This window comes from Euphorbia lathyris, chromosome 2, assembly GCF_963576675.1.
Source record: "Euphorbia lathyris chromosome 2, ddEupLath1.1, whole genome shotgun sequence".
Lineage (NCBI taxonomy): Eukaryota > Viridiplantae > Streptophyta > Magnoliopsida > Malpighiales > Euphorbiaceae > Euphorbia > Euphorbia lathyris.
The window spans coordinates 126,727,810-126,741,757 of NC_088911.1; the positions used below are offsets into that span (position 1 = coordinate 126,727,810).

At 36.6% G+C, this 13,948-nt stretch overlaps 1 protein-coding gene across 2 annotated transcripts; it reads left to right on the forward strand.

Annotated features, from left to right (window-relative positions):
• Nucleotides 1-3,109: 3,109 nt before the first annotated feature.
• On the forward strand, nucleotides 3,110-11,474 carry LOC136219874 (LEC14B homolog). 2 transcript variants are annotated; one of them, XM_066007443.1, is made up of 10 exons: nucleotides 3,110-3,311; nucleotides 3,618-4,102; nucleotides 4,226-4,345; nucleotides 8,125-8,202; nucleotides 8,470-8,658; nucleotides 8,795-8,872; nucleotides 9,126-9,301; nucleotides 9,777-9,935; nucleotides 10,413-10,473; nucleotides 11,024-11,474. In XM_066007443.1, the coding sequence occupies exons 2-10, from the start codon at nucleotides 3,722-3,724 to the stop codon at nucleotides 11,216-11,218; spliced, it is 1,437 nt and encodes a 478-aa protein (XP_065863515.1). In that variant the 5' UTR covers nucleotides 3,110-3,311; nucleotides 3,618-3,721; the 3' UTR covers nucleotides 11,219-11,474. The 2 variants fall into 2 exon arrangements, with proteins under 2 accessions (XP_065863515.1, XP_065863516.1); XM_066007444.1 differs by lacking the exon at nucleotides 9,777-9,935.
• The last annotated feature ends 2,474 nt before the right edge of the window (nucleotides 11,475-13,948 follow it).

A 13,948-nucleotide genomic window follows, 5' to 3' on the forward strand; every position in this document is an offset into this window, starting at 1 on the left:
TTCTAAAAACTCACATATTACATAAAATTATTTTAATGAAGGTTGATCTTCCTTGAGAGCAGTCTCTAGATGAAGGTTGAACGTCTCTAGATGAAGGTTGATCTTCCTTGAGGATTAACCTGTTACAGTGTGGGAAGCGGTCTTCCTACAAACACTCTGATGCTTAAGTCGGATATCGTCCATTCAAGTTAAAATCTAAAATGTTCTCCTTCTAGAATGTGACACTACAAAACACATGGAACAGACATGTGAGGGCAAAGTAACCATTCTTGCCAAACCTCCTAAAGAATCTCAGTAGAGCAGCGCTAGAAAAAATTGACCACTTAGCTCGAACCACACTCAAGTTAAAGGGAGTGCCAATTTTTCTCTTAAGTTGTTTTAATTACAAAGATAACACTTTTTAACTTCGCAAGATCTGTAATCTCTAGCCCACAATGACTAGAGCTTCCAAAACCTGAGGCATATGATGGCGCTAGAAACTCAAAGGACATCGATAACTTCTTTTGGAGTTTAGAGAAGTATTTTAAAGCACTTGGTTTTGTGGAGGATACAAAAATGCTCGATGCCGTGATACCTGCAAGATTTTGTGATGGTTTGGTATGAAGGAATAAAAGATGCGGAGAGGTACGTGAGCGACTATGTGACCATGTGAAGCAAAAGCCAAAGACCATGTGACCAAGATTTTGCAAGGGTCTATTGTTCATGGAAGCAAAAGACAAAGACCATGTGACCAAGATGTTAGTGGACACGTGAGCGACTAACAACTTCCTCAAAGTCAAATAAGTCGAGAGGTTGGGCGTAAAATACACTAAGGAGATGGGATGGCTCAAGGGAGGGAACTCTGAGGCTAAATCAATCCACGATGTAGCCAAGGGAGTGTATATTCAACTAGGTACGTGGACATGCCTTATGGACTTTTCGATAGTGCCTATGGACAATTATCATGTAGTTCTTGCCATCAAGTTCTTTGATTGGGTCCAAGCAATGTCGATCCCTTTTATGGATACGATGTGCATTCTAGAAAAGGGAACACTTGCATAGTGTTGATAGCCCATGAAAATTTGGGTAAGGCCAAACAACTATAGGTCATACAGTTGTCCAAGGGGCTGAAGTGAAATGAACCAACATTCCTTATGGCTCTCAAGGAAGAAAAGGACGAGGTGGTCATCCGAGAAATGGCTAAGGAGGTCGCTACTGTCCTTGAAGAGTTTGGGGACATTATGCCACCAGAATTGCCAAAAAGACTTGCGCTGGAGAGGGAAGTCAACCACAAGATTGAGATACTACCAAGAGTGTCACCACCTGCGGTAGTGACTTATCGGGTGGCACTTTCGAAGCTTGAAGAATTACGGAGGCATCTCAATAAGATGTTAGATCAGGGACAAATCCAAGCTTCAAAGTCACTATACAGCGCACCAAATTTACTTTAAAAGAAACACGACATGTCGTTAAGGTTGTGCATCAATTATAAGATGCTCAACAAAATAACGGTGAAGAACAAATACATGATCCCTCTCATTGTGGATTTGTTTGACCAATTCAGAGAAGCGAGATGGTTCACAAAGCTTGATTTTTGTTCGGGCTATTATCAAGTGAGGGTTGCCATAGAGAACATATCGAAGATGGCTGACGAGTTATGGATCTTATTAATTTTTAGTATGCCTTTCGGATTGACTAAGGCACATGTCACGTTTTGCATGTTGATGCATCAAGTGCTTCGTTTGTTCTTGGACAAGTTTGTCGTAGTTTATCTACACGATATTATGGTGTATAGTGATAAGTTAAAAGATCATATGCACCACCTACGATAAGTTTTCCAAGAGCTGAGAAAGCATGAGCTCTATGTGAAGAAAGAAAAGTGTGTCTTTGCTAAAAAAGAAGTACAATTTTTTAGGCACATAGTTTGCGGAGGAAAAATTCGCATAGACATGGCAAAAATTCAAGCAATCACCGATTGGCAGCCGCCTAAGAAGGTTACAACATTAAGATCCTTCCTAGGCCTCACCAATTATTACAGGCGTTTGTGAAGGGCTATTCCGACATGGCATTTCAATTATGTATTGATTTGTTTTTCCAATTCAATTGATTTATCAATATACTTATTATAGAAATATTTCATTTGTAATCAATTTCATTCTTTCACTTTGAACACATATATTCAAACTCACATTTATATCAATAAATACCCTTTTTGCTCAAATCTCATGTCAATTTCGCACTTTCATTTCATTTATTTTACCCGTCTTTAATTTAATCGTATTAGTTTAAATAAAAATCATTTATCTAGCAAAGTTTCTATAATGGCGCTAGAGACTCAAGGAGGACTTTTTCAATCCTTGCATCCTTCGTTAAGATTTCAAGTTTTGGCGCGCAATTCCATAAACTTAACCGTCCATTTTAATTGATAAATAATTTCTTTGGCACGCTCGCACCCTAAATACACGTGACAAGGTTGAAAATTAGTATATTCATAAAATATGGCTAACACATATTAGGATAAAAAAAATAGAGAAATGAATTAGATATATCTTAATCTGAGGGTTTTATTGCAAACGTCTGGTGCTGCGACATGTATGGCTTCCCATATAAGATACTTCTAATTTCGACATGTATTGCTTTTTCGATGAGGTACTTATAATTTCGACACGTATTGCTTCTCTTACAAGGTACTTATAATTTAAAAATAAAACCTCCTCTTACTCCGTGGGAAGGAAACATATAGGATAAAAAAGAATTGGATATGTTTTAATCAGAGGGTTTTATTGTAAGCGTCTGATGCTTGAGATGTTTCGACACGTATTGCTTCTCTTACGAGGTACTTATAATTTCAACACGTATTGCTTCTCGTACGAGGTAATTATAATTTTGACACGTACTTCTCTTTATAACTTTTTTAAATAAAAAAACTCCCCTTAATCGGTGTGCATATATCTACTTATAAGACTAAAAAATGGTAAACTTTTAATTATTATTTTTTTAGTTTTGTTTAGGGAAAACAAATGCTGAATTGGTTTTTCTAAAACAAAGAAAAAGTGAGCACGTGCAGGGCACGAGAGGAGTGAGACTTTTAACCGGTTAATGATGATGAGATGTAATGGCGCGAGCCTGATTCAGCAATCAGCTTCATCGCCTACTCAGTTCCAATCATATTGGATTTACATTTTCAACCTTCCCAGTTCACTGGATTTTCCCCCTTTATCACTGCGCTTTCCTTCAAACGGCAAAAGCTTTCCTAATCCTCCCAACCGCCATCAATTTTCTTCAATATCATAGCCCGGACTTCACCTCTTCCTCTCATTCGCTTTGCACAGGTGGGCTTCCATTTCTTTCTGTCTTTTTAGTTTTCGTTTTGATTGTTTTCCATGAAAATAGGAAAGTTTTGAAGGTCCAATTCTTAATCTGTTGTCTTTTATGACTGATTTGTGTCGGTTGAATTCCAGGAATGCAATAAGCATAGAGATTTTTCAATTTTGATTTCTAATTTTTTCCCATTTGTTGAAGTAGAATCCTGGTTTTATTCTAACTAACTTGTTTTGAATGGTTTCTCTTAGGGTCTATGTATATTTGATACTGGATGTGGTTTACTTCGAAAGTTATGGTGTTATTTCCTGTTGCAGGGTTTCTTTGGCAGTGTGGTTCATTTGTTGCTGTGGCCATAGGGATGCTGAGGCTTTATACTTGCCCATGTTTAGTCATTTGAAGTTAAATTGAAGGATTAAACATGAGTAGGGTGCTGAAGAATATTAGTGGATGTGATGATGAAATTGTGGGAAATAGATCATTTGCAAACCGGAAACCATTTAAGAATTCCAAGCGTCGGTTTCACGAGATTGATCAGCTCACAGAATTAAGGTCACGACCTAATGAAATTTTGGGTAGGGATGGGCCTGGTCGGATGAAGCTGCCTGTCTCAACTGTGAAAATGTTGGCTGGTCGAGAGGCCAACTATTCTGGGAGAGGAAGGTTCTCATCTGCAGATAGTTGTCATGTTTTAAGTCGATACTTGCCAGTCAATGGTCCTTACAGAGTAGACAAGATGAAGAGCCGTGCTTATGTTTCTCAGTTCTGTGATGATGGTACTCTTTTCATTGCAGGGTTTCAGGTATTAACCATAGGCAAAATTATGAAGAACGCGATAATATCTACTCTTAAGTTAAGCAATGTTTAAGAATATGTGTTCTGTTATTTCTGTAAGATGTTTCTATTGTTATTATTTTGGAAACAGGGAAGCCATATTAGGATATATAACGTGGATAAGGGATGGAAAGTTCAGAAGGATATTTTGGCAAAGAGTTTGAGATGGACGATTACTGATACATGTCTTTCACCAGACCAACGATATCTTGTAAGTTCGTGATGATTGTATACAAATTGATTTAGTCTCTTATTACTCTATAATATACAAATCAAATCTTAACCATATTTCCTCTGGGATCTATATGCTTATTTCTTAGTTTAAAGTGTGTGACTGAACATTCTTTTTTCCTGGAATATGATGCGGTTGGGGGTTCCTTCAGTTAGTATAATCATCTAGTTGGTACATAAAAACATGGAACAAAGACCTAGTTAGCTATTTCAATTCCTTTGATATCTGAATCCTCTGCTATAGTAAGTGATGTTTTTTTTCATACATCGTTTATGTGAAACTCATGGTGACCTATTTCAACTGTTTTTCATACTTCTGGTTTTGCAACTGTTTGCTTCACTTCCATTTTGCTCCGATCTTTTCTTTTTCGCTTAATTTATGTGAAATTGTGCTTGGTTTACAAGAAAATTGAGTACTATACAAGTAATGTTTCTTGTTTGGTTTACAGTATTGGGCTAGGTTGCTGTCTCTCGAGAGCTTATTATTGTGTTTTCTTAGAATCAATCAAATTCAAGCCTACTACAAAGTTCAAAAGGGGAAGTAACCTCTAATTTGACTAATTGGCAACTTAATAGGTGAGGAATTTAGTGCATAAATTACATGGTTACTTCAATTATTTTAGTAGAATAACATAGTACGATATCAGAGATTATCAAGATAAAAGGAGATAGTCAGATTTGGAGCTTTCCTGTCATTTGATTGATGCTGTTCACATAAATAGTTTTAAGATTTTCCTGAGTAGCTAGGATTGAGCAGGATCGATGGAGATAACCAGAGGATAACGGTGGAGCTCTTAAGTTTTCAATAGAATAGAACAGGTGTTACCTTATATGATTATAGTATATATGAAATGAAAGTCACATCTGGGTGACGGACGGGTGCTATGTAGGATATAGATAGTGCAGCGTATAGAATTAGACCTGACGATTATCGTGTTCGAGTAATGTCATTTTCGGGTTTGTATTAAAAAGAGTAAACCCAAACCCAATCCAAAAACTTTCGTGTCACAATCGTGTTAACCTGTTCGGTTCGTGTCGTGTTTTTGGATTACATGTAATTTTGTTATTCATATATATTAACGACAACTTTTAAAAACAGAAAAAGATATGGTACTATTTTTAAGTACTTTGTCATTTTTAGTTTAGTACGCTAACATTAACTCTAGTTGGAGATAAGGATATCAAGGAACGATGGAGGTCCTATTTTGATGACTTATTTAATGGAGATCGCAGACAAGATGTTGGAGATATAAGTATCCACCACAATATGATAAATCATGAATGCCTGCGGAGAATTCAAAAGGGTGAAGTCAAAATGGCATTAAGTAAGATGAAGTTGAAGAAAGCAGTAGGACCTGATGGCATCCCTATTGAGATTTGAAGATGTTTGGGAGAAAGAGGAATCGAATGGTTGACGACGTTCTTCAACAAAATTTGGAGAAACAATAAGATGTCATCAGAATGGAGGAAAAGTATCTTAATCCCTTTGTATAAGAACAAAGGCGATGTCCAAGATTGTGCCAACTATCGGGGAATCAAATTAATGAGTCACACTATGAAACTTTGGGAGCGAGTGATCGAACAAAGGATAAGGAGGACGGTGAAGATCTCGGAAAACCAGTTTGGCTTTATGCCGTGAAGATCAACTATGGAAGTCATCCATCTAATGAGACAATTAATGGAGCACTATCGAAATAAGAAGAAAGACTTGCATATGGTTTTCATTGACTTGGAGAAAGCATATGATAAGGTACCAAAGGAAGTACTTTGGTGGGCCTTGATAAGGAAAGGCATTTCGCGGAAATATATTGACATCATAAAGGACATGTATGAGGGAGCATGCACGAGTGTACGTACTAGTGTTGGGAAGACTGAAGAGTTTTCTATTATGATTGGAGTGCATCAAGGTTCCGCACTAAGCCCATTTCTTTTTGCCATCGTTATGGATGAACTAACAAGTTCACTTCAAGATGGTATACCATGGTGCATGCTGTTTGCAGATGATATTGTGTTGGTTGATGAGACGAAAGAAGGAGTGGAGAGGAAGTTGGAACTATGGAAACAAACTCTAGAATCTAGAGGCTTTAAGTTGAGCCGAAGTAAGACAGAATATTTGGAGTGTAAGTTTAGCGGCCATATGAGTAGGGAGGCAGGGACAATCACTCTAGATGGGAGAGTTGTTCAGGCCTCGGATTGCTTCCGGTATTTAGGATCTATTATCCAAACGGATGAAAAGTAGATGGAGATGTTGCTCATAGGATTAAAGCTGGTTGGTCGAAGTGGAAGCGTGCTACGGGTTTCCTCTGTGACCCCAGCATGCCTAATAGATTGAAGGGAAAATTCTACCAGACGGCAATTAGACCAGCATTGTTATATGGTACGGAGTGTTGGGCAGTGAAACACTGCCACATCCATAAGATGTCGGTGGCGGAGATGCGTATGTTGAGATGGATGTGTGGTCATACGAGAAAGGATCGGGTGAGTAATGAAATAATTAGGACAAAAGTAGGGGTCACATCTATTGAGAATAAAATGAGAGAAAACCGACTAATGTGGTTTGGCCATGTGAGACGTAGAGCGCTTGATGCGCCGGTTAGGAGAACCGAAGAGTGGCAAAGGGATGTAGTGGTGAGGGGTAGGGGAAGACCTAAGCAAACTTGGAGGAGGGTGATCGAGAGTGATATGAGTTTACTGGGAATTGAAGAAAATATGGTAGTGGATAGGATGGAGTGGAGGGAGCGAATTTGTGTCGCTGACACGACTTGATTTCACGGTTTTATATGATGGTTCATGTTAGCCGACCGCGAATCATTTCGGGACTAAGGCTTTGTTGTTGTTGTTATTGTATGCTAACATTAACTATCGAAAAATGCGTTAATATCATGTTAGGAGATCATGTAAGTATTTAATTCAGGAGGTTCGAATCATATTTGCAAATAATAACTATAATTTTATAATCTTTATTAATAAAGTCACATATAAAAACACGAGAGCATATAACAATAATTTTAAATATTCATGTCATTTCGTGTCGTTTTCGGGTTAGCATATCAACCCTAACCCAACCCAAAAATTTGGGTGTTAGTTCATGTCAACCTAAAAATGACACATTACCTATTAAACTAAACCCAAACGCTAAAATTCCGTGTCGTGTGTACTTTCGCCACCTCTATATAGAATCAATCTGTGTTTAGTAAACAGTAATAGGATATAGAATTCTTTGGCTTTACCTTAACTAACATGAGTTTTGTACTAGTTTGTTATGCATAATCTAATTAAAGGAATGGAAGTAGTTACATAGGATAGTTAGAGCACATTGAAAAGAAATTGGAGGATCAAGCAGACATACAACCTATTCCATATCGAGTATTAGGGAAGACGAAAAAAAGTCAACTACAAATTGATTTGTTAACGAAAAAACAACATCACTTACTATAGCAAAGTTAGCAAAAAAAACATGTTTGATCTCTCATACAGTGACCTAAATTCATCATTGGACCTGGACTCTTCATACAACAAGCAGAATATAGTTAGGATGCATGGAAAATCAATATTATCTTTTGCTACTGTGTGAGGTGAAGATGCATCGTTAGAGCTCCTACAGTACTTCAAATGGTTGATCATCCAGAGTTGCGGAATTGGAAGTTTTTTTTTTTTTTTTTTTTTTTTTGAGCTTGTGCAGTTTTCTAATTATAATGGCATGCTAATTGACTGAATCACTATTTTATTTGTTGAATTAATTGAATTTACCTGATGCAGGTGTATGCTAGTATGTCACCTGTAGTCCACATTGTAAATGTTACTTCTTCTACAACAGAATCACTTGCAAATGTAACGGTATGTGATGCTAATTATACAGGTTGCTTGAATCCTAGTCTGTGTGCATTTATTATGAGCCAAATTAAAGACTTCAATTGATTACTGTAGTTCGTGTCTAGCTAGCATCGATTCATGCAAACTTGACTATTAGTGATTCAATCCTAGCACTTTTAAGTGTTCCCCCCCTTTTGCCGGTGCTTCAAAGTGAGCGATTTGCTACCTAGACAAAGTACATAAGGTTTGTTCTCTGGAGTGGTGTTTCACATCCAATGTCCTTGTGTGCAGGAAATTCATGATGGTTTGGATTTTTCTGTGAATGAAGATGTTGATGACGATGATGATGGTGGATTTGGGATATTCTCTGTGAAATTCTCAACAGATGGGCGAGAGCTTGTAGCTGGGAGTAGTGATTCTAAAATACATGTTTATGATCTTGAAGCAAATAAGAATAGCCTCAAAATTGATGCACATCTGGTATACGTGAAATATACTTATGAAAGATTATGTCAAGGGATGTTTTAACTTTTAACCTTTTAACTACTTGAAGCTTTACACGGGTGAGAGTTTAGAATGTTAATATTATAATTAGTTTTTTCATTTTCTCTTGCAGTATGATGTTAACACAGTATGTTTTGCGGATGAAACTGGCCACCTCATTTATTCCGGTGGTGATGATGGCCTCTGTAAGGTAGAATCTATTTTTTTCTAGTATTCCCCTCAAGAAGTAATAGATGGTCTTTCTGATTGAACCCATTTGTGTCTGTTATATTTATATTGACTTATTGGAATTTTTCTGATTCAAATGAAAAGAAAAGAAAACAGAGTTAGCAACACATAACCATGCTGTTTTCATGTCACTGCTGTTGATGTGAAGCTACTATAACCATCTGCTCATCAGCCCTTCCAACCAAGGGATTTTTCACTTCTTTTTATTACTGCAGGTCTGGGATAGGCGTTGCTTTATCAGCAGAGAACAAGCAACTGGGGTCTTGGCAGGACATCTAGAAGGCATTACATTCATAGATAGCCGTGGAGATGGACGTTATTTGATTTCAAACGGAAAAGATCAAAGTATTAAATTATGGGATATACGGAAGATGTCCTCTAATGTGACCCGGTAAGCGGTGTTAGTGGGTTCCACTCGCTTTTTAAGTATTGTCTAGTGCAAAATACACTCTGATTTTCAGTGTTTTCTTAATGCTTATACTTCTTTTTACCTAGTCTTCTTCATATCATATTTTCCAGGTATTCAAAATAATGGACAAAAGACTATTGAATGTTTCAAGAAAAATTTCATATCTTTGATTTTATATGAGGGATGACTCCTTAATTCATTTTGTTGACACACATTATGAGAAGGGGTTTCTAAAGAACAATTTGAATTTTTTGTAGATCACGTGATTGCTTATTATATACTGGAATCTTTTAGTTGCTTTCATTACTTTCCTTGTATATGTTTTTGTTTCAAGTATTTCCTTATTAGGTAACACCTTTAATTGTGCAAGTAGCCTTTAAGTTGGCTGAAGCATATTGAGAAAAGAAAGAAAACACTTCACTATTGTTATACATCATTAACATTTGCCCTCAACCAGCCGTGCAATCCTCAGAGATCCAGAATGGGACTACAGATGGATGGAGTATCCACCTCATGCGAAATCCGTGAAACATCCTGAGGATATGTCATTGGCAACATACAGAGGTCATTCAGTCTTGAAAACTCTGATTCGGTGCTACTTCTCTCCAGAATATAGGTACTCATCACATTGAACATCTTATTACAGATGTGAAATAGCTATAGTGGCTCATTGCAGAATGCCTGCCCTAATGCTGATCAACTCTTTGTAGTAGGCACAATTTTTACAGATAAAGTAAATAAATTTTATTAGGGAAAGAGGATTTTCTTAATTTAGCAACACTATTATCTAAATATTGAAACCAAGCAATTTGATTAGTAGCAGCTTCCAATCTCTCTGCTTAACTTCAAAATTCAGATCTTGTTGTTATGCTAATATAAATTTCACTCGGGGAGAAGCTTGAAATAAGTTGGTTTCCATGCTTTACTTTGTTGCTTTTCGCTTCTCAAGCACTTGCTTTATTTTTTATTTGTTAAGAGTTCATTGTATACATGGTATTCAACAAGTATGATTTATCTAGTTCATGTTTTAATATAGTAATTTATGTCAATAGTAATGGAATCCGATTTATTACTTCTATGTTCTTTCTTGCAGCACTGGCCAGAAGTACATCTACAGTGGATCCAGTGATGGCTCTGTTTATGTTTACGATCTGGTAAGTAGTTAATTTTCAGAACCAAGACTTTATTTTCAAGTAACATTTTTTTTCCAATTGTGGATTTTTTTTTTTTTAATTAATTGTTAATGCAACAGAAGGAAGATTTGCATATTCCATCTATATGGTCCATTATAGAGTATAGGAATCAAACAAACAATTATTTTTATCTCAAAATATGATAGTATCACAAAATAATTCCAACAAGACACATGAACTATTGAGGCTATTGGCCTGGAGATGCATAGAAGACCAAATACTGGAGGAGTCAGATTTTATATTATTGGAATTGGAAAATGTAGTATGCCCTGAGTGAAAGATGGGGATACTGCTGAAACTACAAGCAGGTATTCCAGATTTGACAAAAAAAAAAAAAAAAAAAAAAAAAAAAAAAAAAAACTTTTTAGGAAGAGAGAATGATTTCTAATATCCACTAGTCATTCATTAGCATAAAGGAGCACATGTAGTTATTTCATTATGGTAGGTAATGTTGGTGGTGACCATTTTGTGATGGTAGGTAATGTTGGTGGTGACCATTTTGTATGTGTAGGTCAGTGGAAGTCAAGTTGCTAAACTTGATTACCATGGTGATGTTGTAAGAGATTGCAGTTGGCATCCGTTCTACCCTATGATCGTAAGCTCTTCTTGGGATCATGTAGTTGCCAAATGGGAATTCCCTGGGGATGGAAATGCACCGGCTCAAATCAAACAGAGGCCTAGGAGGAGCATGGCAGTATTCTACTGAGTTCTGTTTATAGCTTTAGACACACATACTGATGGGCACGTTTACTTCTCCACAGTAAAACTTTTGTAAATTAAATGGCACGCTATCCTCTGCTGGTGCTTGCTTCAAAATGCCGAGCATCCCGCAGGGGAACACTTTTTTGTTTTTGGCACTAATATATGTGTAAAGATCTACATTTTTATATAGTGAATGCTTTATATATAACTGGTTCATGCATTCATAACATGCCAATAAAGCACCCTTTATATTTTAGAAATTAGAACTAAGTTTGTCAATTTTAAATGATCTGAAGAGATATATTTCAGTTGGACATTAGGTCAAGTTCTCTGTTAAAGGAGAAATTTCTCCAACTACTGATGAAACATGTGATTTACTTCCTCTTGCTGAACCCTAGCAAATTCTTTTCCTGTTGCTGATTCTTGGCAAGTCTTCTTCCTTTCTTATGTTTCTATTTTTCTATGCCTTCTTCAAGTAACCAAGATGTTCTTACTGATGAATACCAACGTGTGAATATATTGAAGATGATGAAACTGATGGATTCGTTTTTAGTGAAGATTTCAATGGTGTAGTGACAATTTTCTTCATGCCTTATTGGAAGATTGCTATCCACAGGAGCGAAGATAATCCAGGAGCGGCAGTGGCATTGAAAGGTACCATGATTGAGGTTTGGTAAATTATATCACTCCGTAGATATGTATGTATCAGGTTTTGAATGATGGCCCCCGGTCATTTGAACAATCTTTTCAGATCCCAAGTTGGTACAAGAATCACTGTGTCAGGATTAGAAATTCTGACAGTAGAAGATTAGGGAAGAAATAGGAATAAGGGGGAGAAGAATAAGATAGAAGAGAGAAACGAAGAATGAATTAGGGAAGAAAAGAGTAGGAAGGAGAGGAAAAAGAAAGGAAGACGATAAACTTTGTTGTTAATATTTTTCTGATAATCGTTACATTGCTAAGTGTGAGTGTAAATAGGAAAATGGGAATGATCTACTGTCTAACTCCTACAATTGTAAACAGGGTGACTTCACCTTGTAAACAGTGCAACTTCTCTAACAACTTAAAAGAAATGACAACTATTTAAAGCTAATAATAAAAGGCAATTAACTACCTAATTAATAGGGCTAATTACAAATCTAGTCCAATTAAAAGGGTCCAGTTACATATGTAACCTACTTTGCTTCCATCTCACCAAATTAGACAATTTTATCCACTTTGGACAAAAATACCTTTATTTCAATTCACCTTCTTCCTCGGACTCTCAACGTCTTCTTCACTATCTCAAACCGACGAAAAGACGGTGGTTTATAGAGAGAAGAGATTATGTTTCGTTCAACCTTTGAAGAATTAGTGTTTGTGGAAGAGGATTAGGATGAAAAGCTCAAAAAATGAGAAAGAAAAAAAAAATATAACAATTGAACTGCTGCGATGTCGCATTTGTGACGAATTCTTTACAAATGCGACAAGAGTTGTTGCATCTACGACAAAAATTGTCGCATTTGTGACGAAATGTGACAAATATTGTCACAAATACGACAACAATGGAGGAAAATGGAGGAAAGTGGTGGAAAATATAGGAAATTAAAACGATACCATTACAAATGAAGAAAGATGCAAGACCAGCAAGAAAAGCATGGGTATAAGCTAAAAACATACCATTTCAATAAGAAATTGAACATAATACTTTAATAATCTAAAAAATCGCTAACGATTGGTATCAGAAATTAAAGAAGATGAACCGAAGAAGAAGAAAAAGAAGAAAACCCAGAAGAAGAAGCGGATGAAGAGGAAGAAGAAGAAGAAGCATGAGAATGAGCAGATGGATCGATCGAATAGAACTAAGGGTAATTTTGTCCAAAGTGGATGAAAGTGTCTAATTTGGTGAGATTGAAGCAAAGTGGGTTAGATATGTAAATGGACCCTTTTAGTTGGGTTAGATTTGTAATTAGCCCTAATTAAAACCTAAACATTTCCCTTAATTGCTACTATAATCATGACAATATCCTCCCCCTCTTGTCTCTAAGAATGGATGAAGACATAGCTTAAGTTGCTAACATGGCATGATTTTCCCGAGTAGTGTCCAAGCTGCTCCTTAGTCTTCCTTTTGGAGTAAGGTTTCCACGCAACTTGAATTAGCCAACGCATTGTGCCATCAAGCCTCCTTAATGCTAGATGGTATTGTTTTAGTGAATCATCAACCCACTAAAGAAATAAGACTTACACCATTGTTGACACCTCTTGTGCAGTCATCTGAAAGCTATCATTACTAATACAAGACATGACATGCTTGGCTAGTACAACCTGAGTAGATCCAAGAGTTACCCCTACTGACCAACCAATTGGGCCATATTGCATTTGGAACGCATAACGACATTTGAACCATGAGTCTCTTATCCTAGTAATGACAAAAATAACACTGGAAAACATATTTTGTATATGTTTGAAGAGAACATTAACACTCAATGGCTCTTTTGGTTCACTTTTCAAAGGAAACGCATTAGTAACATAAATCTTACGGTAGTCCTTAGTCCTTGAAGGCAGTAGTATTTGACTTGGGCCTCTTTGAGAGGGCTATGAAGAAAGCCCTCATTTGAACACAACCAAACTTAGGTCCATTTGTATTTACCACACGACAATGGCCATCTCCTTCTTAAGAAGAAAGTACCCAACAGAACTATAATCAGTGAAAATGGGTCCAACAAACAAGTAAGGAACTGTAAATTCCACAATC

What these genes read in the sequence shown, in the direction of transcription:
- LOC136219874 (XM_066007443.1), top strand. Translation starts at nt 3,722, where the DNA reads ATGAGTAGGGTGCTGAAGAATATTAGTGGATGTGATGATGAAATTGTG. An exon ending in CACCAGACCAACGATATCTT is followed by an intron (nt 4,346 to 8,124) that starts GTAAGTTCGTGA and finishes TACCTGATGCAG; the next exon opens with GTGTATGCTAGTATGTCACC. An exon ending in CTGTTTATGTTTACGATCTG is followed by an intron (nt 10,474 to 11,023) that starts GTAAGTAGTTAA and finishes TTGTATGTGTAG; the next exon opens with GTCAGTGGAAGTCAAGTTGC.